General features: G+C 37.0%; 4 protein-coding genes across 6 annotated transcripts in view; 2 read left to right on the top strand and 2 right to left on the bottom strand.

Annotated features, from left to right (window-relative positions):
- Positions 1-112: 112 nt before the first annotated feature.
- On the top strand, positions 113-6,288 carry LOC124302930 (probable cytosolic oligopeptidase A). The gene is made up of 11 exons (XM_046759532.1): positions 113-315; positions 1,420-1,583; positions 1,681-2,066; positions 2,246-2,402; positions 3,103-3,339; positions 3,425-3,551; positions 3,643-4,021; positions 4,111-4,223; positions 4,389-4,559; positions 4,647-4,778; positions 4,903-6,288. The coding sequence occupies exons 1-11, from the start codon at positions 230-232 to the stop codon at positions 5,132-5,134; spliced, it is 2,184 nt and encodes a 727-aa protein (XP_046615488.1). The 5' UTR covers positions 113-229; the 3' UTR covers positions 5,135-6,288.
- On the bottom strand, positions 5,220-14,849 carry LOC124302936 (fumarylacetoacetate hydrolase domain-containing protein 2A). 2 transcript variants are annotated; one of them, XM_046759543.1, is made up of 7 exons: positions 14,389-14,849; positions 13,163-13,324; positions 11,192-11,221; positions 8,342-8,558; positions 6,997-7,331; positions 6,659-6,746; positions 5,220-6,543 (listed from the first exon to the last, which is right to left on the bottom strand). In XM_046759543.1, exons 1-7 carry the CDS (start codon positions 14,541-14,543, stop codon positions 6,481-6,483), a joined length of 1,050 nt encoding a protein of 349 aa, XP_046615499.1. In that variant the 5' UTR covers positions 14,544-14,849; the 3' UTR covers positions 5,220-6,480. The 2 variants fall into 2 exon arrangements, with proteins under 2 accessions (XP_046615499.1, XP_046615500.1); XM_046759544.1 differs by lacking the exon at positions 11,192-11,221 and having other exon boundaries at positions 14,389-14,843.
- A 939-nt stretch (positions 14,850-15,788) lies between these two features.
- On the bottom strand, positions 15,789-17,393 carry LOC124302945 (39S ribosomal protein L35, mitochondrial). Its single transcript, XM_046759555.1, has 4 exons — positions 17,252-17,393; positions 16,892-17,063; positions 16,675-16,815; positions 15,789-16,314 (listed from the first exon to the last, which is right to left on the bottom strand). Exons 1-4 carry the CDS (start codon positions 17,280-17,282, stop codon positions 16,080-16,082), a joined length of 579 nt encoding a protein of 192 aa, XP_046615511.1. The 5' UTR covers positions 17,283-17,393; the 3' UTR covers positions 15,789-16,079.
- The window catches only part of LOC124302929 (MICOS complex subunit Mic60), a 46,547-nt gene continuing 35,909 nt past the window's right edge, over positions 17,317-27,954 (top strand). Inside the window, exons 1-9 of one of the 2 annotated variants that reach the window (XM_046759530.1) lie at positions 17,317-17,451; positions 17,848-17,936; positions 18,480-18,548; positions 18,831-19,043; positions 19,247-19,305; positions 19,696-19,803; positions 19,963-20,170; positions 20,311-20,722; positions 20,949-21,083. In XM_046759530.1, coding sequence (XP_046615486.1) covers positions 17,407-17,451; positions 17,848-17,936; positions 18,480-18,548; positions 18,831-19,043; positions 19,247-19,305; positions 19,696-19,803; positions 19,963-20,170; positions 20,311-20,722; positions 20,949-21,083 — 1,338 coding nt within the window. In that variant the 5' untranslated portion in view covers positions 17,317-17,406. The remainder of the gene's footprint in view (positions 17,452-17,847; positions 17,937-18,479; positions 18,549-18,830; positions 19,044-19,246; positions 19,306-19,695; positions 19,804-19,962; positions 20,171-20,310; positions 20,723-20,948; positions 21,084-27,954) is intronic. The other variant, XM_046759531.1, reaches the window with a different exon arrangement.

Below are 27,954 nucleotides of genomic sequence, written 5' to 3'. Positions count from 1 at the left end.
GCGTAGATGATAGTTCAGAAAAAATCACCAACAGGTGACGCCAGTATTGAATAAACCCATCTATCGGTAATTTAACGTACTGAGTACCAGCTCTTTAAATATTACCTTACTTTTTGAGCATGGTTTCATGGATCTCTGGGGAAGCGAATGAACTTTCTGCTCGTAAAGATGTGGTTAGAAACCGACTGATTTTGCCGATTCAAACGAGGAATAAAAATACAAAATTAACATGGCAGTGTCATTTTGTGGTAAAAGAATAATCCTTACACGGTCCAGCCTGCTTAAAACCCCAAGGAGGAACGGATACATCGTACTGTAAGTAATTATTAAAAGGGCACAGGTGCATTTCAATTTCTAGGTTACCGTTTCGTCATTGAATGCAATCGCCCCGATTTTCACTGGCTGCTCGATGTTTAATTGATGAATTTTTTTTTGTCTCACCAGAAGATGCCTCGATTTCCTGTTTTTACACCTGCTTCCGATAACTCGGCGTATTTCAATATTAATAAAAACATTTCCAGCCGCACAACCTGTCTGCCGAGTGTTTCCAGTCGGCAGAGCTGCATGCACATCAGTTTTTTCACTTCCAATAATTTTTATTCTTTCCCTGAAACGATCACTCAGTATCACTCTTCATCGTAGAAATTATGCACTGTGTTCCTAAACTCCATTCAAGCGCCGTATCATCCGATTTACATTTCCATTTGCCCGGATGATTAGTAAAGGCAAGCATTTAAAGTTGTATCATTTCAAATGATACATATTTTTTTGTTATACAAAAGATAAGACTTTGGTTTCTTTTATATAACTAACCGAGACAAATCTTTACACCTCCTGATGTATATCAAAGCTATAATAATAATGTACCTAAAATATGTGTCAATTAAGCTTGATAGAACTTGCAAAGCTATCCAAGAGTAAAAAATGGCAATTTTAAATCCAAATATTCGATTGCATCATACTCTTTCATTACCATAACTCAGGATAAGCATAAAAACTAAATTTTTCGATCAAGCTTCATTCATTGAATCTTCAGATACATGAATGTACTGTTAAATAGCTGCTTCCGAGTTACTTCATGGTATTGTAAACAAGTTGGGAACCAGTGTAGATGGTCCGAAATAACTCTTCTAACGTTGTAATGATATACTTATTTCGAAAAATTAATAAAATGAATCACATCTAAATCGTGAGAGATTAGTCCTTCCAATTTAGAATAGTATATTATTGGCTAATTTTCACTTACATTTGCAAATGAAAAGTACAAAAAGAGAGTAGATACCTTTTCAATTTCTAACAGATATGTGATAAATCTTACATTTATGAGTCAGTTTTTGAAACGAATAGTCATGTTATTACTGAGATTAATTACCTGATCTTTTTTCCATTTAATCATTCTGAGTTCTAAATTTCAACCAGAGTACCTGAAATCGGCGAAGATCTACCAGGAAAAAATCCGCTGCTCAAAGATGACGGATTTCCAGAATTCAATCGGCTCTCAATTGAGAAGTGCGTTGCTGCGATTGGAAAACAATCTGTGGAATTCGAACAAGGCGTCAGGCATATAGGAGAGACCATCGAAAGTGAATGAAATTGTTTTTTGCCATAATTCTTTATACCTAGTGAGATATTTTTACTTCATATCTTTACTACTAATGTTTTTGAAAATTGTTCTTATAGAAATGGAGTCTCCTGACATATTTAACGACGTCTTGAATCCCATCGATGATCTCGCCATTCCGTTAGATACGACGTGGGGTTTGGCCAAGACACTCTACCTCGGAAATCAAAGCCTCATGCCAACTAAATGTTACATGAATATCCACGAGAGAGCTAGGAATGCCAGATCGTCCAAGTATATCATCAAGCCGATATATCAGGCGTGTAAAAATGCCAAGGAAGATGGGAGTTTGAAAATGACCGAGGAGCAGCGAAGACTTGTTTCCAAATTTGCGTTGGAGGGAAAATTGAACGGGTTCGAGGTTGCTCCTTCTAATATGGACAGCTTCAACCTCGCACTTTTTAAAATACGTGAAAGACAGACTGAATTTTCAGATAAATTAAAGGTATTTTGATAAAACTTGAGTACTCAACAAATCGTTAGGCTAATTTAGAACTAGAAAAAAGGGAAATTTATGCTAGATACATTAAATACATTAGCGAAAAAATTATCACTTTTGAGATCTGGATGACAGCATGATACGATTGATTTCTGGCAAAACTGATCTTATCATTTGTTCTACAGGTTGCAACGGAGCAATTTAACCACATAGTAAGCGACCCTAATGTAGTCAAAGACTTTCCTCTGGAGTTTCTGAAAAGCATCGCTGTAGATTCTTCGCAACCAGAGAAAGGCCCTTGGAAAATAACACTGCAGCCTTTCATCAAGAACACGTTTTTAGGTACCAGAGATCAATTGTATAATAATTTTGCATCCTTGACGTGAAATACAAGCAGTATCTGTTACAACAATTTAAGCGGTTGTACGCAAGTAGTTGTGTTTAAAAAATTGCGTGAAATATTGAATTTCATATCTTGATATTCGATAATTCAACTCGATTGAGGTTTGTTTATTTAAAAGAATATAGATTGAGCTTCATGTATATATTTTTTTCGTTGAAATCAATCAGTAGAAAGCCTTATAATATTGATAACATCAACCATTTCGCTTGGTAATATTATTTGCCACATCTACAATATCTCAGAATCAGCACCCCCGATTTACTTCAAACTTGCCAGCAGTATTCTTGGATAATTTATCGTCTTTGCCATAATGTGAATTTTTTTTTTCATGAACAATAGCGACCCATTGGCTATAAAATTCGATTTTTAATTATTGTGAATATTGTAAAACATCACGGAGCGAAATATTTAACATTATAGTCAATGGATATACTTCGTATTGATTGACACTGATTGAAAAATTATGTAAATGAACCGTGATCTGTATATGTTTAGGTAAAAGAGAACCCAATCAAGTGGAATGATTGGTTGTTGAAATATAAATTTCGAAAATTCACTCACTTTTTCAGACATCCACTCGTATATACAATCTGAAGCATACGAGGAAATGTCAGCAATGTGAATAAATAATTATTACAGAATACTGTCCCGATCGCAATCTCAGATGTAAAGTTTGGGTCGCCGACCGCCAGCGTTCGGTGCCGTGGACTGAACGGCATGTAGCAACGAGCGTGGCTCTGGAACATCTCAGAGACGCACGGGCTAGGAAAGCAAAATACCTTGGATATAAGTCCTACACTCACATGAGCATGGAAACGAAAATGGCTGGAAGTGTAGAAAATATTTATAACGTTTTAGACTCGCTGTTGGAGACAGGTGAATGCCAACTTGGAATTTGGAGAATGATACGCATTGAAAGCCGATGATCTATACTCGATGGTTAAAAACTTGCAATTTTCAGCGTGGCCTGCGCAGCTGCAGGAATTGGACACCTTGAAATCGTTTGCATATGACAGAGGTTTTGAGAGCAATCTTCAGCTCTGGGATGTCCCGTACTGGAGCAGAAAACAACGAACGACTTTGCACGGGTGAATAGAGATGATTGAATATTGTGTATGCTTGACAAAGTAACGATTGACAGAAAAAAAAAAATTAGGTCACGTTTATGTTCCAAAACAGCATCAACGAAGCCCATTTACAGGAATACTTTCCTCTGCCGCAAGTGCTGTTCAGTCTTTTTAAGCTGTTGGAAAGATTATTTGATATAAAGTTCATTGAGCGAAAAACCGCAGATGTCTGGCATCAGGACGTTCGACTGATCGACATTGTAGAAGGAAATGAAATTGAGCCCATTGCTAGTTTCTATTTGGATCCGTACGCCAGACAGAACGAGAAAGTTCGGATAGAGGAAAGCTCGGGATGGATGGTGGCTATTCGGAACAGGAGCGCCATTACGCAGACAAATCCTCTCGCCGCTCTCATATTCAATTTCCAACCGCCTCACCAGGACAAACCCTCCTTACTAACGTTCAAGGACCTTCAGGTCCTCTTTGCCAAGGTGAAAAATAGTTTACAAAATCATTCAATCGCACTTTCAACGTAATTAATTCATTTGAGAAAATTTAACAAGGTGTATTGCGTTTCTAGTTCGGTCACGCCTTGCAGCATTTATTAACCAAAACGAATCACTCCGAGGTTGCCGGATTCTCAAACGTCGAATGGGACGCTGTGGGAATAAGCAGCAACTTCATTTTGAATTGGTAAAGAGTGTTTCATTCTATTCTGCATTATTAAGTCGCAGGTGGTATTTTTTCAAAAGTCTTCAGTTCCAAAACCGTGAAATAAAAAGATCAAATTGGACAAATGCCGATCATAGTTGACACAACTTGACCGTGTTCCAAAATTTTTCTCGTCTTTTTTACCAGGCTGTATGAATATTCGACATTAAAAGATATCGGAACACATTACAAGACTGGAGAATCATTGCCGAAAGAGATAATCGAGGGATTGGCAAATATCAGATCTCATATGGCAGGCTACACGCTTTGCAAGGAGCTTTACCTGTCTCGGCTCGACTTGGAGCTGCATTTAAATGCGTAAGCAGTTTTTAGCACCCGACTACTAATCTTTGAGGATACCCAATTGTTATTGTTTATCCAACTCGACAAATAATTTGTTTCCAGAGATATATTCTGGCTGGACCTTGTGAAAAAACTTTGGAAAAACCACTTCGCGTTTGCCTTGGATAAAAGGGACGGTCATGTCTGTTCGTTTGAGGATATATTCAGTGGCGACTGGGGAGCTGCGTATTATAGGTGAGAATGATCATCAATGGAATTAGTTCTGTGAACAAGGCGCAACCTTATTTACCGAACCAGGCCATTGTTTTCTCTGAAATTGCCTGAAACGCTGTAATAAAATGTTATTTTTCATCGTCAGTCATTTGTGGGCGCAAATGGTGGCCGCCGATGCGTACAGCGCTTTCCAAGAGGTTGCGCCAGGCGACGAACAGCAACAGGCTGAAATTGGAAAGCGGTTTAAGGACACGTTTCTGTCGAGCGGTGGAGCGTGCCATCCAAGCGAAGTCTTCAGACGGTTTAGAGGCAGGGATCCGAGCCCCAACGCGCTGATAAAAAATCTTGGCTTAAAGTCGCAGGCTAAAATTCACTGAGGTTTCAGAAACGAACACATTGGTTATTGAACGTAATGATTATTGTATTGTCGTGCGGATTACGTCAACGGATTTTCGTCCGGCGTATAGCTTGGGATGAGATCGAGAGAAAGTGAGAATAGATATCTATTTTCTAGATACATTTTAATTTTACAACGCACGATCTCTGCTCGCTTCAAGGAACATCAATTGATTATGAAGGCAATGATTTCGGTATCACATTAACAGTTGGCAAAACTGGTAAGAGAGCGAGACAAAGATAATCTGTGTGAATAAATCGTTGTCCTCGGACTGATGATCCGGTAATCTACGGGCCGTTTAATCTCTTCTTGATTAATTTAAACCAGTCTCGCTTGTTATCTCGCCAACTCTGAATTTTCGTCAAGTATTCTCCAATCGTTTTCAATGTTGCAGAGCGAAAAGGGTTGATATTCAATGAAATTTTAACGCCGTTTTACACGGAGTATCCTAGAAATTTTCGGACGTTGCATTATTTCTCCTTAAAAGTTGGTGAATATTAAATTAAAATGAAATGTTTTCATCGCAAATTAGTTATCTTCAGAGCTTTCAAAGATAATTTTTACAATCCGTTTGCACGGTCTCCTATCATTTGGCCTTAATTGTTTACCCGGCCATGTTATCTTTAAGTTTATCGTTGAATGACCCCCAGGTAAGAAACAAAGGCGAACTTCTATCATTTATAGAAATATTATGTATAATGTCTTTATAGTGTATTTAACATATGATTCATTCAAGTATATATAGTGTAATATATAAGTGAAAATTAATTACAATTATACAAAAAAATTCTTTACAATATATAGGATAGTACTCAGATCGTACTACGCAAGTTAAGAAAAATCACCAATTCACAAAAATCGAATTAAGGAATAGGTTCAAATCTAATAAAGTGAAAACTTTACGATTCAGAACCTTGGAATTTTTTTTGTTATTTCTCATACAAATTACGCAACTAAGTACACTGAATTCGGTATAGATTTACGACTTCTCAACCGTTTGGTTCCGTCTTCCTTTTAATATAAAAAATCTTTTCCGTCATTGCTCTTTTCATCGACCTGGCAATACGTCTATATTACAATTACACCTCGAATCCAATATTCGTCATATTGCTGAAAATACAGTTGCTTCTGGACGTAAAAAATGCACACACCTGTTTCGAGTCAAAGCTTCTCGAGCGATCCGTTGGTGATAGATGTTAATTCCGTGTTCAGGGCATTTTTTGATAAATTTCATCGATGAAAATATTCGTTTAAAGTGCGATTAACGTATAAATTTAACGAATATACGCTAAAACGGTGTCAGTTCATTAAAACTGCTGGCGACGATCAAACCATTGTGTTACGCATACGACCGAGACTTTCTATTTCCGATTCTAGGATGTCTCCTTTCTGTAATGAAAAAACAATATCTTTTACTTGATCGGAAATTATAAAAAAAAAGAGTAGAGCTTATGTAACACGTTCTAGATTTTTTTTATTACATGTAAACAACGGTGGTACCAACCTTCAGATACTCCGGAGGATTGCGTGCAAATCCAACGCCACCAGGAGTTCCGGTTAAAATTACATCACCGGGTAGCAGAGTAACAAATCTGAAAAAAAAAACGAATAACCTATTGCTTGAAAAAGATACAAGTTTACTGTGAGAAAATAAAAATACGAATGCAATGTTGAGAGCTTATTTTTATATTCCCTTGACTTCCGAGTTTCTCTATTCTTTTTTTTCAGGTAAATCGAAAACTGCCTAGACTTGGCGATATTCTGATTAAATCCAGTCGATCGAAATGATCCTGACATGTGGGTTTCATTTTATTTTTCCAAAGAACGTTTAAGGAAACTCACTGAGAAAGGTAGGCAACGATATCATGGGGCTTGAAAATGAGTTCGCTGGTATTTCCATCCTGCTTGAGCTGACCGTTGACCCACGTTTTTACAGACAGATTGTTTATGTCACATATCGCCTCTTTTGTAACGACGGCAGGCCCCAGAGGACAGAAATTGTCCATGGCCTTGCCGAGGAGAAATTGGCCGCCATTTCGACTTCCTTTTTGCCAGTCACGGGCAGATAAGTCCTGGGCGATCGTGTAGCCGAATATGTAGTCCTCAGCTTCATGGTTGTTCAGCGCCTTACCCTTCTTTCCAATCACTATCGCCAGTTCCACTTCCCAATCAACTTTCTACGAGACGTTAACATGAGTGTTAAGGATGACCGTGTGGACCTTTAATCCGACCACCCTCTGAATTAAAGTTTAGAAAAAAGGGGAAGAAATCGTTTGAATTATGCTCAAGCAATGTTATTTTCGCATGAATGATAGGGAACAGTAACGAATAAAACAAAATTTGTACTGTGTAATAAAAATGAATCTAAGCAATTTCGAATAACACAAGCTTTCGATAAAATATTGATGATTTGAGAAAAGGTTTCATACTTAGAACGTTACAAATTATTGAATTTTGGTTGTTTTGGCGGGAATCTAATGATTTGGTCTCGTTTTAATCATTGACCAGATCTTGGCAAATTGTTTGAAAAAACGTTCAAGAAATCTTACAGTATTGTATAGTTGTAAGGCGCAAATATGTTGTACTGTATTTTCATAAATCTATTTTTATACACTTGGAAATAAGTATTCGTAGAACTTTTTTAGACTGTATGTGTAGATCTTCATGAACAAAATGCATATAAAAACATCATAATCGAGTCACAAAACGCAGAGTTCAATCATTTCAAACGTTTCACCTATAAAATCTCTTTTCAAATTGTTGATTGATGTCTTAGCTTGTCTTATTAGAATTTGTGTATATCCATTTCTATTACACGAAAGGGATGTTCTTTCATTCGTGTTTTCTAACAATTACTCTAATAACATCGCTGGACAGTTTTTAAACGATTTTTTCTGTTTTCCTGAAACTTTTGATTCCGATGTTGAAACCGTTCATCCTCAAAGCAATCTAGAATTTCTTGAAAAACTTACTTGAAATATCTCAAACGTTTCAGTCTCTCTAAACTTTTAAACAAGGTTTCTTATAGTTTCAGAAATTTGTAATTTGATTGAAAAGATTCAGGGACAAATCTACTTCTTCAAAGGTTCAAAGCCTTAAATCGTTGATAGTATATGACCAACAATTACAGAATATGTTACCAATCGGTATAATAAATGTCACAACACACATCGCTGTGATCACTTACATCGGATATGCTGGGTAAAACGACGTCATCATTCGGTCCTACGATATTGCTGGGAAATTTACTGAACATGACAGGACTTTTTGGGGGTTCCAGCCCTTGTTCCTTGCAGTGTCCACTGTAGTTTAAGCCAACGCAGGCTAGTTTGTCCATCCGGGTAACTGGGGGAAGGAAGTTAACGTCGGCTTCTTGCACTATGCTTCTGCCTTCGACTACTATCCTGAAAAGGCGATAGCAAGGATCATTGAAAAAGATATCGACATTATGGAAAATCCATTTAAAACGATTTGAACTTTAGAGCATTCATCACAAAACGAAATTATACCATTATGCGAAAAAATTGGACAAGCCATATGATTTTGGCATTAAGATTGGTTGGTCGGAGCCATCGTAGAGTGAAATCAAATGAATCAACCAGTTCTTCAACAATCCCCAACTAATTTGAAATAAAGCACCGAAATCTAAGCTTTTGTTTATATCAATAGTATTTTTGGATTTTGTATTTCTAAATAGTACTTCTTCGCTTTGGAATATAATAATTTAGCAAACAATCGAGGTGCGAAAATGAATAGAAGGTACCGATTTTTGGCCAATCCACTTCATCAAGGAGAACAAAATAGCAATGAAAACAAATTTTTCATCCATAACGGTCGAAACCATTAAATTAGCCATAACGCTATAATTAGGAATAGACATCGTATGCCTGTTTGAAAAGTATGTTGTAATTTTCGTGCTCGTTCCGAAATATTTACCCAAGTTGTAATTTCTCTTTTAAATTTACACGTTACGAGTGGTATATTATTAAATTTTCCCTCTGCATAGGCTACCGGTAAGTAATAGAACTTTGAGAATCTGGCTAATCAAAAACATTATAATGGATATGATTTTTTTTTTTGATAAATTTCACGTATTTCTTTAAATCAAAAAAGAAATTTCGATCTAGTGAAAGAGTGTCCAAAAAAGAGTCTTATTTTTTATACATGTCAGGTAGTTTCATTTTTTTTATGTCCAGCTGATTATCTTTACGTAATTTAATTGACAGGAAAAAAAAATTTCAGATATAGCGTATCTTACAAGTTATTATTACGTATACGAAATCAAGTACATGATACGATATTACGCAACATTGCAGTTATACTGACACGTCTATATATGTATATATATATATATATAATAATAAATTGCCTTCAAACTGTGCTTTATCTAAATTCGTCGTGATATCGCTAGAACCCCTGATCAAAACCAGAGGAGGCGTCAAAAAATTCAAGGCTATATGGGACATTCCATATCGACTCAACCAATGATTTTTCCTCGTCATTTTTGATTTCTTTCCGAATTTTTATACGATTCTATGATCTCAAAATAGCACTTCTGAATTTTTAAACATTTTTTTCCTACAACCGTTAATTTGCTATGATTATTGAAACCCATCTAAAATTGGCATTGTCTTAAAATCTCAAAAATCTTATTTTTCATTGCAATCATTCTGAAATCGGCCCATGATAAGGCGATTTTTATAGATTTTTTAAGCACCTTAATAATCCTAAACAAACAAAACACCATATTTAAGGTTCCGAAAATTCTCAAAAAATGACCGAAAATTCTGTGTTTGGTTCCGAATCTTTTTGCACAAAAACACAGAATTTAGGTAATATTTGGTGAATTTACAAAACATTCAAACATGGTGTTTTTTTTGTTCACGATGTTTTAAGTGTTAAAAAACATCTCCCCATCATGGGCCGGAGTTAGAGTGATCGGAGTGGAAATTAAGAGTTTGAAAATTTTATGAGATTTTTCAAAAATACCAATTTTTAGATAGGTTTGAATAATCACAAAAAATTTACGGTTGTAGGAAACAATCTAAAAATTCAAGAGTAATTTCTTGAGATGAGAGAATCGTATAAAAAATCCTGAAAGAAATCAAAAATGACGAGGAAAAATCATTGGTCGAGTTGACATGGAATGCCCCGTACGTACATGTAGGTACAAGTTTTTGCCTCTCGCATCACACACACACAAAACTTTCTTTTTTCAAGCCCCGAGTTTCTTTTCTTGCTTCACTGAAAAGAAACGAATCGTTTTCTTTTGTTTTTTTTTCATCTAAAATAAAATTATGTGTATATCTTCAATAATTTAAACCATCGTCAATTGAATTCGAACAGTTAAAAATCCAAACTGAATTATAATGGTGAAATGACAGTGATTCAGTGTTGTGGTGATGTTCTTCAAAATTTTTACCCTCTTTAGGTTCATTTTATTCAAAAAACCATTGTTGATAATAATTATCTTTAATAACAATATTTCCAACAAATTTCGATGAAAAATCTTCTCTAATCGAAAATCGGCTGATAAGTAAATGTTATCTTTGATTCCGCGCCATAGCACAACTTTTTAATTATCACACAGGAGGAATAACAGAATTACTGTAGCACGATTAAAATTGGATGCTGATTGGGGGTATAATAATCAGTCGGGTGGAAAATATTTTTTGTTCGGTAAGATAATCATTTTCAAGGTAAATATACGTGGGCAAATATACGTGGGGCATTGCAGGAATTAACAGACAAATTTTCAGCACCACACGTGAATAAGGAATCAATTCGTCACAACAAGCTCGTTTGTTAGTTAACGTTTGGTATTCAACCTCGCTCTGTCGTCACGTGAGCAGGTGCTTTTTATAGACGTATATTGTATTCCACACTACACACTCATCAGACGATTTTATACGTGCCATACATTTAAACAGTGAAATGTTTTTTTTTTTTTTTTTTTTATGTGAGGTCAAAAATATTTATTTAAAACACACGGGTATGTTTCATCACTTGCTGTGCAATCAAACAGATACTGACCAACCTTTTCACAGTCTCCATTAAACTCTCGTTCCTATAATGGAATACCGAAATATTGCAATAAGTATTTTGGTGGCAAAATATCAGCGTAAAACAATATAATAGATCGAATTCGACAAAATTTCGGTCGCAGCCCAGTCGATTTATGGAATGCCCTGTATATTCTCCCCTACTTTCCGCCCATTGATTAACGGTCAAATTACACCCTGCCTAAGGCACCACCATAGACTTTTTTTCACGTCATTTGAAATTAAAATATGCAGATGCGGTAATACTTGGGTATTTTTAGATGTGTTTTTTTTTCTCTTTATTTTGTTCAATGTGAAGAAGAATTAGCAGTGAGAAAGAATAACGAATCTTTTTCCTTTAATGTTGACTCGCGACTTACTGCTGAACGTTCTCATAATTACGTAATACTAATTATACGCGCCCTTGACTGCAAATTCCGGCATTACTGTAAAACTAAAATACCCTGATTTTAATTTTTGTCAGAAACTAATTTTGCATCTTTATTACTCTTAACGAGGTATGTTTCCATATGAGTAATATCCGAGGTAATATCAGTGATTTCCTGGAGATTGATTTAAAGAATTACTGGATTGTTGAATTAACTTAACCGATAAGCATTTTACGATCAAGTTTTTATTAGCAATTCTTTGGTATACTCGAGTTAGAACAGTTGCTCTAGTCTCAGAAATACTTCGGATTAATGGGAATTTAGAAAAAAAACTAAAAACATTGGGAAATTTACGCATTAATTGCTTAAATTCATATTTAATATCGATCGTACGCCGAAATCTTGATAGAATCAAAAAAGCTTTCCTTAGCCAATAAATCACTTTTTTTAGCTCAAGTATAACAGGTGTCTAATTCCATATAACTTGGCAAAAACTTTCTTCAATTCTAAGAGTTTCCAACGATTCCGTACTGATTTCAAACTATTTTCAATGGTTTCAAACTTATTCCGAGGCGTTTCAAACGGTTCCGAACTGATTTATAGCAATTTTAAACGGTTTACAAATGATTACGAACGGTTTCAAACTAATTCCAAGGAGTTTCAACCAATTTCAAAGCAATTTCAAACTACTTAACCTTTAGCGGCCACACGGGGTAACTAGTTACCCCAGGCTCAGAAATTATTAGCCCCTCCAGTAATTTTGCAAAATAAATAGATATACTTTTTGAATGATCAGCGGATACTGTTATTTTTTTATGATATTGGTATATGTTGTGCGTACAATTCTAAAATTTTAGCCCTTCATATCAAAAAATGGCGGAGTAATGAATTTTTTTCTAAAAAAATGCCATTTTTTTTGCTGAATTGTCACATATATGACCAGTTTTTAGAGCGCCATCTATAAATTGACCGATAAAAATCATTAGAAATGTTGAATAACTCTTCAACAAACATGAAGCAATCGGTTGGAAGTCTTAAAACACCCACATACATGTCTTGTACAACTAGGTTTTTCAGCGTGGGGTAATGAGTTACCCCATGTGGCCGCTAAGGGTTAAACGGTTTCAAACTAATTCCAAGAAGTTTCAAATGATTTATAAGTGGTTTTAGATTATTTTAAACGATATCTATATCATTAAGAATCGTTTCAAACTAATTCTAACGAGTTTCAAACGATTTCGCTGTGGTTCTAATCGATTCCAAATAAACTCAAAATAATTACAAGCGGTTTCGCAATCATTTCAAGTAAATGCTAGCGATTTCGGAGGTACTGTAACCAAAAGTGGTTCCCGATTCTAACGAATGAATAGCCTCCCTAGTCTCGCGTGAGTCTGACCAAGATCCGTCCGTATCTACTTACTGCCAGCTCTCGTGCCACGAGGCCGACCCCATAAATCCGTATCTACTCGTCGGCGAATAAACACAGGCGGGAAGAACCTGGACTATCTCTACCGAGAAAGAAATGAATCTTTTGCACCGCGATTAAATTAACGATGTATAATTTAATAAATCTTTTACCTCTTCACATTTTTTAGTAGGTCCTCACCGCCTTCCAAGAATTTTTTCAGGTTGTTCGGGATCCTGGAATCGACAGCCGATATGTCGGTGATGTCGCCGCCCGGTTGAAGTTGTACCCCCAGGTGCTGGGGGCCCCCATTTTTATTCACAAATTGTACGAACCTGTCGCATTATGAAAAATACATAAATTACAAAACAACCGTACATATGTGGAAGATAATAACGAATAATAATAACAGCTGCGCAGCTACTCAGAGATGCTTGGCTGGTAGGCATACAAGTATCTTTTTAACATTTTCAGCTGCCCGCATGTTACGCAACAACGAACGGGATTGCATGTGTAAATCGAGTCGTGTCTACCTGCATAATATATCACGGCTGTGCATTTTTTTTCATCTATGTGAACATACTTTACGAATTGGTAGATAGCTGAATGTGTCGCAATCATTTAAGGCATCTTTCGTTACATAATTATAATTATTTATACTTGTGCCGCTGGTTCTTGATAATTTATTATACAACGCTTGTATCTGCGTTTATAAACCATCACAGCTGAATAACGTTCGGGGTTTTAGTATTTAATTATATGTATACGTGTAAACATGTGTTGAAAATTAGTCTGGTAGTTGATTTTTAAGCATGTTTCGCAATACGAGTCGTGTATTCTTGACAAGGAAAACACAGAAGAGGGAAAGAACCGCAGACGAACGATGCAACAACATGATGACTAATTGAGAATAATCAAATTCAGAAACATCGAATTAGCTGGTTATTATTAATAGTAAAAAGGCGATACAATTTACATAGATAAACGTGAGTTTATTCACGAAAGCAAGAGTATAACAGGTATAAGATCGAATTGAGGAAGTTCTCAAATAACGCATTATGTTACGTAGGTATAACAATTAGCCTTTCAATGCTCCGTTAGGAAGCTATAAATGCAGTTTATAAGTTTAATTAACCGCTTGTCTTGACGAAAATTTGTATGGTTTTCTGACGCGTACACATTCGCGTACAATGGGATGAGATTAATCGCACAAGGTCCATTGTGCAGGTATCAGAGGGATGGAAATAAGAGAAATACGCAAAACAGTATTAAACGGGAAGTGCGATAAACAGAGGAGCCGAAGATGCGGGGCGCTTGCGCTCGGCGAACGACGAATCGAAATACGTTGCGTATCAGGCAGGTAGGTAAAGCAGCGTGTAACGTTCGCGTATTCACTCACCTCATTTCGAGCGATCCGGTAGTTGAGAAGCTTCTGCTTGCGACTCGCATTAAATGTGTCGTTGCGCTTTTGAAAGCCGTTTTATCGGCTCCGGAGGGGCGCTTGGTCGATAGACACGCCCTGGTTATCACTCTGATCGTTCCCTTGAGTGGCATGATTTTTGCACTGCGTTGATTGCCTGTTTTTTATTTTTATATAGATGTACGATGGTGTATTATTATTATTAAAATTGTACAATCGTGTTGTGGAAAAATATCTGATATGTAATCGGGCCTCGCGATAGGATCGATTCACGCCGTGATAACGCTCCAAATTTCACCGTTCGCGATGTTTTCCGCACTTTACGCAGACCCTTTTCCGATTTCAGATTCAGCTCGCACTCAGAAGCGCTCACCGCGCCTGACCAAATCGGACTGAAGAGTGAATTTAGCGTGCCGTTGTCGTCGTGTCTACGCGCAGCGTGCCGGCCGGTTCCGCCGGCAACTCATTGCGATTTCTGCCTACCTTCACTCAGATAAAGACTCACAGTCTTGGGTTATTTTTCGTAAGATTTGCCGGGTATGGAGGTAATAGCAGTTTCAAGTATTATCGACCAAGCAACTGACTACGTCGGTAAGAGAAGTTCTTCATGACCAACAACTATCGGGTGCAAGACGTTGGCAGTATACCGTCGTCATAGCGAAATTGAAAAGCTGATAAAATCCCGTACAAGACTTATGTATGTTGAAATTATACAAGGGAAAAATAAATGCCAGCAAATACGTGAACGTGTATCATTCATATTTACCTGAATATGAATATCAGATCTTTCATAGGCGAAGTAGTATCTGGAAGACCCTCAATTTATTTTTTTAAAGGTTTTTTTACAAATGCAACTTTGACTTGGAGATATTTTGGAAAAATTTCGAACCAATTCATTTTTAGTTCTATTTGTTTCATGAGTGTTTTTACGAAGAGTTTTTTGTTTTTTTTCGCTTTGTTGGGCACTTTTAAAGTTATGAATTGAAAATATTCAATGTCTCAGAGTTTGAAAATATCCGAAAGATTCTAAAACACTTTCCTTTTTGCTAGAAGCACGTTGAAAATATGTCGAAGGCGAAACCTATTTTACGAGTTTCTACCAAAATTTGGAAGCGGTAATTAGATTTTGAAAAAAATTGTGTAAGTTCTTGAATAAATATAAAAATGAATAATGAAAATCAATCTATCATGACTGGAAAAATTGAAAAAAAGAACACACTACAAAAAATCCCTAGCGATGTGACTTCTGCTAATAACTATAAAAGCAAGTGAAACAACATTTGTACTAAGCAAAAGAAGTGATATAGAAGAAATTCGAATAATGTGAGTTGAAATATCAACAGTCTGAGAACAGGTTTACATATTTAATTAGAATGTACTAGATGACCAAACTTAGGTGCTTTTATTCTAACCCTTACATTTTTAGGCTCATTTTCCTCACTGATCAGGTTCCCATCAATTGCCTCAAAAATATGCAAGAAATCTTACCTATCGTTCAACAGTTTTTATCTTTTGATTCTTGCTGATTTTTCTGCCTTATCCTTGGCTAACTTTTATTCTAGTTTTTCACATTTTGTTACATTATATGTAAAATTGGTACGAGTTCAATATATACATCTAACCTCACGAATTGATACATGTAAGGTTTGAGAAATGTATATTATACAGAATTACTTCAAAGACGGTTTAGTTCTGGTGAAAATGAATTCCTCTCTAGAGTGATACGGAGTGTAAGGATCATTGACGTAGAATCTAGGCCTTCGCCAGAAATTGGTTACCATCGTGTCCAGCAGCCAAGATTGTGTAGCATTTACGAAGACGTGCTGTCTTAGCCGTCTTCTATTCGCTGGCGACTTCTTCCAGAGTTTCTTATGTCGGCCTGTCTTTGTGCGAATCCAACAACCCCTAAAGTAGTAACACATTAAATTAAAGAAACATTACTACAAAATATATCAGAAACATGACCAAGGATTCAAGTAGGGTGAGCCGCATTACTTTTTGGTAAGCAAAAATTACCCTTGTTACAGTTTTCTGAATAGGTTGCACACAGAGACTTGAAATCAATCTTGGTCTTTGTATCAAAAGGTTTGGGAACGATTATTTGTTATTTCCTTTGTATGTTTTGAATAAATTCAAAAACCGGCACTTAGTTGAGAATTTGTAAATGTGCATCGGGTTATTTTACCACTTAGAAATTCAAGAATACAAAGTCATATCTGCGTATTTCTAATCAATGAAAGAAAACTTCATCAGTACAAAGATTACCAGTTCAGTCTGTAGAATCGCTTGATGACCGCCTTCACACATTTTCGTTTCCCTTTCTGGAGTGAAAACTTAGTCAACGTTCTCACAGGGACTTGCGTTGACTGAATAGGAACTGGCAAAAGCATCCCTGCTAGAGGTTCGCTGAGTGATAATAAGAAGGAATAAAAGACAGAATGAAATATGTAAAGTGTTATAAATTTCATTTAATGGCCGTTACCTGATTATCGAAACTCGCGAATCCCTAGCCGAGTCTACGAGGGGTCGAAAATAAGTAGAAAGGGCGCTGAAACATCGGCAATTTGTCGTCGCGGTCGTAAATCCAGCAGGGATGAGTTTAGAGAAATTTGAATATCCTGCGCTTACTCCGGCTGCGCGCGCAGTTCCAGCGGCTGGAAAATCAAAATGGCAGTGAGCTCAGCACTGCTAACTTAACCTCAAAACTTGTTGTAATCCAGCTGCAATTTCCCCCGCGGACGCCGTAAGAGCGTGAAATGTAGGTGGAAACACGGAGAGGCCGATTGCCAGGTTGAGGAACGAGCCGCGGTCGAAAAATCCCGGCGAAAACCGGGGCACTCACCTCGCCAAGCCAGACCGACGATGCGCAGCATTCTGCAGCCGCTCGGTTAGTTCCGCGATTCCGCGGTCCACGATCAGCTGTTTGACTGCTGGGCCCCACGTTAGACCGTCGTTCCTTTTTTCCCCCTTGGCTGAGCGACCGGCCGCCCGCGAAAAATGTTCCGAATTGGATTAAAATTCCCGTGCAACGGTCTGAATCGGGTACGTAGAGCGTCTTCCGCTGGTCCAAATCGCCAGCGAAATCATGCGTCTGTCCGTCGCTCGCGGTATCATCTCATAGATTTTTTACACGTTTATTAATGTTTCCGGCCATGGCGAAGCTCGAGGGCTGACACGAAGGTCGGCCAAATCGCCTTCCTCGGCACCTCGGCTCGAGGATCGTCAGTGTTTTTTTTTACTTTCACTTATTAACCAACACCTTGGCTGTCTCCCATCAGTTTCCGTTGGGAAAGTTTCAGTCGTGTTGATATCTTCATTGGCTTCTCTTCTGATCCGATGACAAGATGGCTTGACTCAGACACAGCAGCTTACATAATTCTATGTTACTCTGATCAGCTTCGCGTCATATGTACTAACACCCTGACCCTATGTTTTCAGGTTAAGAAACACGGGTATTCCAGACTCTATCTGCTCAACGCCAGGTATCACGAGACACGAACTCCCATCAAATGCGAACCCGATGGCAGGTGAGACTCGATTCTCTGTTTTCATTCGGCGCCACTCTTGTCAGTTTCTGGTTCGATCCCCACTTTGATGTGTCAACACTTAAAAATTTATCGTGTCGAAACCTTGACGTTGAAAACTTCACAGCAAACCAAGTTTTCGTATGATGTGGCTCAGCACGATATAACTGCAACCCTATTATAAAATCTGATATTTTGCCTCTATTTCATTGATTTTATTCATTTATTTATTACTTTGTATTTGACTCGTAGTTAAATTTCTTCGAAGCAAAACGCTGGCGCAGTTGAGATCCTCAGAAACTACTTAATGACAAAAGCACCGATGGTTTGAGTCAAGGGTTGTATCAAATAGTACTGCGATTGGTTTTTCTTGAATCCTCTAGCGTCAAAGTTTCACAGACCTTATATTTTCCCCTTTTAATTATCCAGAAACAGATTTGAACTAGATTTTATCTCAAAAACATTTCCTCGATTCACTGCAGTTTGTTTAAGCTGGTATTTTTTTTTGGCAACGTGTAAATTACAGTGGCCAGTTTCTGCTTTCAGACTTCTAAAGGACGTTAAACTTACGTCCAGATTTTCTGGACCTAAGTATTCGACCGAAGCACCAAAAAGGTATTTGAAATGTGTGAACCGAGATATTCGGTCAGCTTGCATGTTGTAAAAGTATATTTTTCTGCTGTTTAACGAGACTACCGGTTTTGTTTGCATGTGGGGGTTTTGATAGTGGGTGAAATTTGAAAATAAAACCACATTTTCAGCCTGTAATTTCTTTACTCTTGAATGAGGTTTTAATCATTTTGCTTATAATTATTTATGCCAAATTTGCATGATGTGAAGTATTGAAAAAATAATTGCATTACAATCATTCATTTCCTAACGTCAAATCTTCTGCAGAGAGAAAACCCGAGGTTCAGGTGGCCTGATAACACTCGGAGCTTTGACAATCGGAACGTTTGGTATTCTCGCTTATGCCAAGCAAGATCCAGAGTTCAGAGAAACGTTGGAAAAATGGATTCCCGGCAGCAACAAAGTGATCCAAATCATCTTTCAAGAGGAACGATCACTCTTCGATTCTCTGAGAGATCTTTACGAGAGAGTTACGCAAAGGTAATCATAGTACAATCAAAATACTTTTCTAAGGTAACTTGAGCACTAAACACCTGATTCAAATCTTGTCTGGTATTCATTTTTCACGAACTTTATTGATGAGATAAAAACTGAAACAAACAATGCAATAAAGCGGAACCTGACAATAGAACTCCATCTAAAAGTTTTCGTTAAAAATGGCTCATTCGACTATCTTTTTGCAGCTCCAGTCAGCCAGATTGGAATCCATCGGAAGTAGGGAAGAATCCAGTGATATCAGCCTGTAAGAGGACCATAGAGAATTATATACGTGAGCCCTGTCCCTCCCATCCTTATTATCCTTACTTGCTGATTAAAAGATTATGGTACAGTTCAAATGCCGCATAATCGTGCATGGCTTAAAGAAAATCCGATTCGCTTACTACCAGTATGATACAAAACAAGCTGAAGCAGTCAATACTGTGAATGAAAATTCGGACCGAACTGTGCCATGTAGTTTCTCCCAGGTTACACTGCCCTGCATGATTATTTTTAAACATTAATTACTGACTTACAAACTGTAATTTGGTAACTTGACTAATTATTTGAACTGAAAGCGAGTGAAAAACATTGTGTATGTGTTGAGTGGACAACTGCACAACTTACTCGACTAACAATTCATGTGTTGCTTTAGCTCCGAAATCAGCATTTGAGACATTGTCTGATGTTAAGGAACCGCCGAAGAATGAACAGTTTTACCAAATCCGCTTCGTCGGGGACCCAAAAGACGAAGTTGAACTCGGTACGTTGATAACGACGGTCAACGCCTATTTCTGCTAATTATTTTTCATTAAAAACAGCTTTCGAATAACGTATAACTGTCCCAATAGTCCAGAAACCTAACAATATTCCCAAGCTCGTTACCAGCAACAAATTATTCACCATTGCGCACATTTTACAGCTTCGAAAGAGGTTTCTTCACCAGCCAAGGATCATCAGGACACTTTGCTGCCTGAAAATCTTGTCGAACTTGAGGCGTCCTGTGGACAGGCTGCTGCAAGAGCCATCGAAGCTTATCATACAGCAACGTGCGCGATCGAGAAGTACAATAAAGACGTAGTCAAAGTAGTAGAAAACACCGAAAACACAGATGTTCAATTTTGGGACAGGTGAGAATGCGAGCATCAGTTCGATATCGTTGAGAAGTTATAAAATCCAACACAGTCTGTAAAACTCTAGTTTCAGTTTGACTCTAAATTTTTTTCATGTTTTTACTTACGTTCTTGTGTTTTTGTTCTTTATATGAAAGATTGAAGGATGCGACAGAGGCGAGGAAAAAGGCGCTGGCTGAGGCGGAGAACAGCGCAGGCGAGGCTTTGCGTTCTTTGAGAACATTGTCGAGCCTGATCGACGACCCGAAGCTCGCTGCATCCCCTGTTTCGAAAACAGTCGCGAGACGAAACATCAAAAAGATAATCGACGACGTTGACGAGGCAAAGCAGAAGTTTGACAAAGAGGCGCAGAGCGCCAATGTCACCGAAAGGTATTGGAAACAGGTTCTCAGAGCGAGAAAAAACTTCGAAGACGAGCTGGAAATTCTTTTCCCAAAAGTCAACATCGCCGAGAAGAAATTCTCCGTCGACGAGGATTCCTTCGACCTTTTCGTACTCCACATGTATCATAAAGTTAACGCTCTAACCAAGGAACTTCAACGACTTCAGGTGAGAATCAGCTATTTAAAAAGATGCGAAACACGAATAAAAAGAGGAAAAAATAGTCGAAGGTCTATAAAGTTAAAAAATGGGCCAACACCTTTTTTTTGTCTATTTGAATCGCGGCAAATGCAAATTCTGACTCTGAAAACCATTCAAAAGTTAACTGATACTTTAGACTTCAGATTTTATTGATATTAAGCATTTTGTTACTCACTATCATTGTTTCCTTTAGACGGTAAATGCCGCGAAATTGGAGCACGCGTTAAAATTGGTTGGTGACGAAGCTGAGCGAGCCAAAATTGAAGCTCAGATCTGCAACGAAGTAAACAAGGAAAGGCAGATTCTGCAGGATGATTTCGCAAAGAAGGTAAGAGGCAACGATTTTCCAAAATCAATTTGGCACCAGCAAATGTGAGCCAGATTTTGTTAGCTGTAGTAGAGCTTGTGCATGACAGAAACATTGATAAATAAATGTTCTTACCTCTGAACAGATCTATTTTTAATAGACACAAAAAAACTGAAAAGTATAATTCACTTTGCGTTTTTATCAATAGTACTAATTTCCAACAAATTTCAATACAATGAATCGTCAATAAGCGGAAATAGTGTGGAGTTGGGAATTGTTCGATAGGCTTTAAACCGTTTAATCGTTTGAAAATTGTTATAAATTGAGGAAAAAGTGACCAATGTTAAGAAAGTTCAGAAAAATCGATTATTTATTTAGGAAATTGATGCCAAAAACTGTATCGAATGTGTAAGTAAATATGAAGTAATCGGTCCATGCTTGGTTGGATAATTAAAACGGTGGGAAGCGCTCACAATGAAAACGAATGGTAGAAAGTTGTGCAAAGAAAAAGTTTTCAAACAAGTCACTGAACTCCGAACTTGACTGCCCTTGAATTTTTTGCTGATTCTGTTTTTTTCTCTTTTCGTTTTTCTCACTGAAACTTTGAAAATAAACCTGTTAATATGATTAATTAGAAACACTTCTCCGCGATATTGGAAAGTAAGAAAAAATGGTAAGGCTCGATAAACGGCTAGCCTTTACGTTAGCGGCCAGCGTTGATCTTCTGAATATTTTTTTGTTTGTTTTAGTTTCTATATAATTTGACAGGTATTGACACAGTCATAATTTTCGATTTGATCAATTGTTCGAAGAAAAGTTCGGCTGAATTAAAAGAGCTTAAAAAGCGTCGCGGAGTCTTGCGCGCAAAAAATGAACGAGAATAAAGTTATTAACGTTAACGCCACAAAAAATTGAAACGAAAATCACTTTTTGTAATTTTTTGAATGATTTTGAAGGGTTTCAGTTCCAAAATATGAGAATGTTCTATTTCATTATGGTTGAAGGGATTACTCCTAGAATTTATTTCTCAACAAAAAATTATTTGATTGAATTCGAATTCATTTTGTTCAAAAGCGCGTAGATCCATTTTCATTTCCATCCTTTTTTAATTAGAATCAATTGAAAGGAAGCATTGTTATTACCAATAACGTCAATCATTTCAGTCGATGTTTTGCGGTGTGCACGGTATCTCAAAAACGGCATAACCGATTTAATTCAAATTTGAGGACAATATTCTCGAAGACTTTATCTTTTTTACCACAATCCGGATTTGCATTTTCTACAAAATGGTGATCGTTTGTAGTTGAAATTCGACTTATCGTCCGGTATTTATGACGTCTTTTATTTAATTACGAAAAAACGTGATAATTATAAGAAAAGTAAGATCTTGGCAAAGAGGATCAACTATCCAAGGATATTGTATCAAAATTTGAAGTACATCAGCTGAGCCGTTTTTGAGATCTTGTGGGCATGACGAAACATGTCACCGATCGAAATGGTTTACGTTGTTGCCAATGAATATTTCTCCTATCAATTTATTTTAATGAAAAAATACGTAAGTGATACTGGATCTACATAATTTGGAATAAAATAAACACCAATTGAATTGAATAATTGGTTTACGAGTTATAAATTTCCATGATCCATACTCTTGAGTATTTTTGACCATGGGATCACGTGAGAGATTTAAGAGGGTGCCCTGGTCGATTTTGACGTTGACATATATATCTCCAAATGTCGAAGTCCATGTATCTGAAAGGCAAAAACGGGCTTAACAGCTCCATTCTATACACAATTTTGAACAAAAACCCTCTAATGCAGTTTCATTCGATGCAGAAATAAAGAAATCGCAATATTAAATTTGGAGAATGTATGCCATTACTTTATTTCTGCGTCAAATGAATATGTATGCACATACGTCATGCATGTGTGTGTATGGGGTATTGCACGTCAAATTGAACGGTCGGTTTCCCTGACCCATTTTAATCTGATTGCCCTTTCATACAATCAAAATACATATTGAAAAGATGACCTATGAATTTTTTCAAATTTTTTCGACACATGATTTCTTCACGATAACTCGTCCAATAAATTGATTTCAACAATGTTTTGATTTTTCGCGCCTACGTACCTTAAAACCTGACCGACATATGAGAAAAGTTCCTTCACGAAAATTTTAGGTTCTCTTGTGAACTTCTCGAGAGTATCTTTTTCGGATTTTTCATATCCCGTTTCAGTATAGTTTTGATACAAAATGCGCGCAAATTATTCGTAACTGACAAGTGCCCTGATCAAACGTGCTACAATTTATGCACAGCGTGCGATTTTCAACGCGTAAGGTTGTCTCAAAACTTCGTAGTGGGCGGTGCAGTGGTTCAGAAGATATGTCAACAAATATTCACACGGTGGCGGGAATTCGGTTCAAAGTTCGCGGCGTGGCAAGAAATTTGCTTACCCTGCGCGTGTCGCTGCTGCGCATCGAGCGCGATCTTCAATTGTTACGCTTGTTGTTTATAACCTCAGTTGACGAGTTTTTCTTGAGGAGTATATTTCGGTCTATCATTTATCACGATTCCTGACATGATATGTGAATTCCCTACTGCCGGACAATATTTTCGAAGCGTATTCATCCATGGTAAGAATTCAACGATGTGTCGCCTATCGTAATACCGACTGTATTAACTTTCACCGTTCATACCGCCACATGTACGTAGATGAGGAATTTTACAGTTCCACGTAAACTGTTACTTGTAACTTTTGAACTACTTTTCCGCCCGCTACGATACTCATATAGACAATCTTTGGTATTGAAAAAGACATGCAATGTAAAAATTTCAGCCAATTCGATCGAGGCACTATTTTGTAACAGAAGATTTTCCAAAATTTTTCATCAAAACTATACTTTAACGGGGCACGAAAAATCGCATAAGGTTATTTTTAGAAATTTCATACAAAGATGCGAAACTTTTGCATAGGAACTTTTTCCATATGTCATCTGAATTTCAAGCTACGTTAACTAGAAAAACTAAGAAATCGTCAAAAGCTGATTTATCAACTAGCTGTGGTAAGAAAATTCTTGGTCAGGAAAATCTCAAAAAATTTAGATTTGATGCTTTCAATACGAACTTCAAGTGAGTAAAAGAGCGAAAACATCAAAAGTGGTCAGGGAAAAAATCTCGATTTTTCGTTGGATTTGACGGGGAATCTCCCATTTCATGGGATGCTATAGTCAATCCTTACCGACGGCGTTAAATCTCCTCTATTTAGGCCATTATTAGAAGCTGTGCATGGCAACGGAAAAGCGGGCACAATACATGCAATTCTGAACAAAAACACGCCGATACATTTTGATTTTACGGCAAAAATGCATCGGTGTGTTTCTGTCGAGAATTGCATGTAAAATTCGGCTATCAATCCTTTTTTTCATTCGTGATCCGCAGACTTGGATAAAATTTAGAGACATATGAAAGTTCACGTCTAAATTAAATATGGCATTCCCTCAATGAATCTCACGCAATCCCAAAGTTCTAAACAACGATTCGTCCCTTAAAAATACGTACCTAGTTACGCCAACGTCACGGGTCCCAAATCTTTACGAAAGTAACGTACGGATGCAAATATCGTCGGCACGTTGCCGCCTCTTTGATACCCAGATAAAGGATTTCGGAGGGTGCATGCATGCCTGCATGCATTCATGCATCCATCCAGAGTTCGGAATTCGACTCCGTACGTAGTGTGAGCGAGAGAAAAATAGAGAAGTCCAGAAATGGATAGAGATGTGGATAAGGGGGCGATGCGGCGAGAGGCGTGGGTCACCGGGTTAGTCCCGCAGCCTTTTGCAAGTTGACGATATTGCGCGAGGAGAGGACGAGGAGTGCGGTTCCTCTTTCCCTCCCCCTCCTCACCAGCCACCAGCCACCCTTTTCCCCGAAAGAGATAATATTGCCTCCTGCCTCGCGGAATATTGGCCCATGGCCAAATGGAAATAGATAAAAAGTTCACCGTTATGCCGTGGATCCGCTGCAGTGGACCTTCCATTATTGATGGAGTAGCTAATAGGCGTACTCGGACCGCATTCGGCCATTGTCGCACCGTCGATTGTTGTCCAAATTCCAACCAGGTCCTCTGATGTACCCACAACAATATTTAAAATTAGCCTACTCTTTCCTCCTATTCTCTGTTCTTACTGAATTTTCCTATACCCCAACTTTGTGTCTATGGTACCTCAGTTTTACTCATCGTTCTAGTTTGCTTTCTAGTTATTTTTATTTATTTATTTTAAGTAATTTTCAATTATCACAATGAGAAAAATTTCATTTGTCATAGTAACTAGAAAAATTCAGTAAAACAGGTATCGTTAAAAAACAACTGTTTGAATATTTTTGGAATTACGAAAAACGAGGTACGCTCAAACCATTTTGCGCTATTGTCGATACTTTTTTGGTAATCACAGTACAAAATCAGTTTGTTCAGTTTACTATACTCTTTTTTAGTTAAATAAGGCTTTAACGTCACTTTATTGTTGCACAAGCGTTAAATTTTCACACTAGTTACAAGAAAATATAATGACAGTGATCATAATAAGAAAGAATAGTAACGGATACTAGACTTTCTGGTAACGGCTAGAAAACTAATTTTCATTTTGTAAAGGACTGAGCGGTAACCGGCAATAAAATTTTTCTCAGTACATAATTTTCAGTGATTACTAAAAAAAAATTTTGAACACATCAAATATTTTTCTTCAATATTATCTACAACAAAGTAAATTATTCGTTAGATTTATTCCAAGTCAATGAGACACATCATCTGTACTTTCAACGACTTTTCTAGTTTTCTCTTTATTTCGAGGCACTCGCACTTATCGCTTTACAAGCTCAAGTGCCGTTGGAAAAAAAAAAGTATAGAGGCGGAGAAAATATTTAATCGCTTCTTTGAGGAGAGACAAGAAATTTCGTGGATAAAAATTTTTGCAAGAGCTTGATTTAGCGCAACCTAATAAAACGTGTACACATCTGTCTATGATATTACGTAAGTAGTTCGCGATGTTCGGACGGTTACGAAGTTGATGTTGCCACTGCTAACGAAGCCCTTTAGCATAACTTGGCACGGAGTTTAATGATCCTTATGCAAATAACCTTACTTATGATCGGAATTTACATCCGTGAAACTTTATCGCAAGTCCCTTACATTATATATATAGTAAAGGGAATTTTTTTTTCCCGATTTGAGCATCATTTGCTTTTTATAAAATTTAAACTTAAATTCGTTTTCTTCGTTTCGTTCTTGAATTTAAAGAAAAATCGAATTTTATCAAGATGAAGTTTCTTTTGATTGTATTTTTTACCACGAGAAATCGTTATTAAACATAAATCTTGAGAAAAAAATTTGACCTTGAAAAACAAACTTCAAAAAAACAAAAAAAAATTTACTCTGCATTTTCATACCATTTTCGAATCGTGACGAAAAGATGTGTTTTTATTAAAGTTGTCAAATTTAAGAACGTCCATCTTCGTATCAAGGATATTTCGGGTCATCGCAGTTTTATAAAATGTCGGAAAAGATTCGAAAAATTATGGGTATCATTTTTGATCGAAACAAATCAAAAATTAAATCGGACGTCAGAATGTCAGGGGGTCAGGCCAATGACCCGTTGGTTTGCCGTGGAATGCCCCATATATATTTTGTACGCATAGATGCGTACGAAACGTGTGTTCAAGACATGCAAATTCGCACATGCGATTAATCATTTTTTTTTTTTTTTCACTATATAAGAAAGGAACGAAAAAGAAAAATGTACAGATACATATAATACAAGCAGACGTGAGTTTTACCCCGTAGGTACAATCTCGTAACGAGCTTTACGTTTAATACCGATTTTGACGAATTTGTAAGACAGTATTTTTTATACAACGAGGAGTCAAGCTTAGGTAAAAACTTGGCAGATGAATAGTTTGATTTTTTTTTCCATGCTTTTTATTTCCTCAGTGCATGTAGCAGCTGACTATATTACTGATTCAATTTACATATCGAATTCCACCGTGCAAGTTTTATAGTTCAACTTGTACAGGCACGATTGATTAAATATTTCTTTTCAAAGTACCTCGAATGGATGAATTGTATATTCAATATCGAATTATATACACGACGGCAGTATAAATACATGTGATGAGGTATATTTGAATATGAAAAACAAGTTATTCACTCAAGTTCGATCAGCAATTTCGAGCGTCCGCAACGTTAGAAAGAGAAATAGTTTTCATTTTCCGGCAAATAAATTGGTTTTCGTCAGTGCAAGTGGTGAATATTTTTTTTTTTTTTCCCAAACTAGAACTTTATTGCGTTTTTTCTTAATTCCTTTATTTTTTTTTTTTTTTTTGCTGGATTCTCCTCTGCATACTTTTCTCCACTTTACGTGATAATTCGGTTGAATATAAAGTTTTCCGAACTGCAAAGAAGAAGAAAAACCGTTCACAAAGAAACTCTGTGACAGAAATACATACATATACATGTATACGTACGTCTTAAAATTGTCTGCCCGGCTTCTCAGTCTTATACCGCTATTGATCGTTATACCACGTATAGGTATAGACGTAGATATCGAAAAATTGAAGTTGATTGATTATCGTTTCTCGACGCAGCGCCGAGAGTTTCGAAGTTTCGGATTATCACGTGTTCAAATAAAAAATGTTGGATCCAGATTCTCATGGCTGGTATGATACCGAAATACAAGTTACATCGAATTTAAATATATATATATAATATATTAGGGTGGTCGTTGAAGAAGTAATTTTTGAATTTCGACTAGCGCGCCAATCAAATCGGCTCCAAATAATTCGAAAATAATTCCCCAATTTTTCCAGCGTTTACCTCAACTCTAACCCGCGCCGCAAAG

Source organism: Neodiprion virginianus, chromosome 4, assembly GCF_021901495.1.
Source record: "Neodiprion virginianus isolate iyNeoVirg1 chromosome 4, iyNeoVirg1.1, whole genome shotgun sequence".
NCBI lineage: Eukaryota > Metazoa > Arthropoda > Insecta > Hymenoptera > Diprionidae > Neodiprion > Neodiprion virginianus.
The sequence above is the reverse complement of the archived record's forward strand: the minus strand, read 5'-3'. Positions and strand labels throughout refer to the sequence as shown.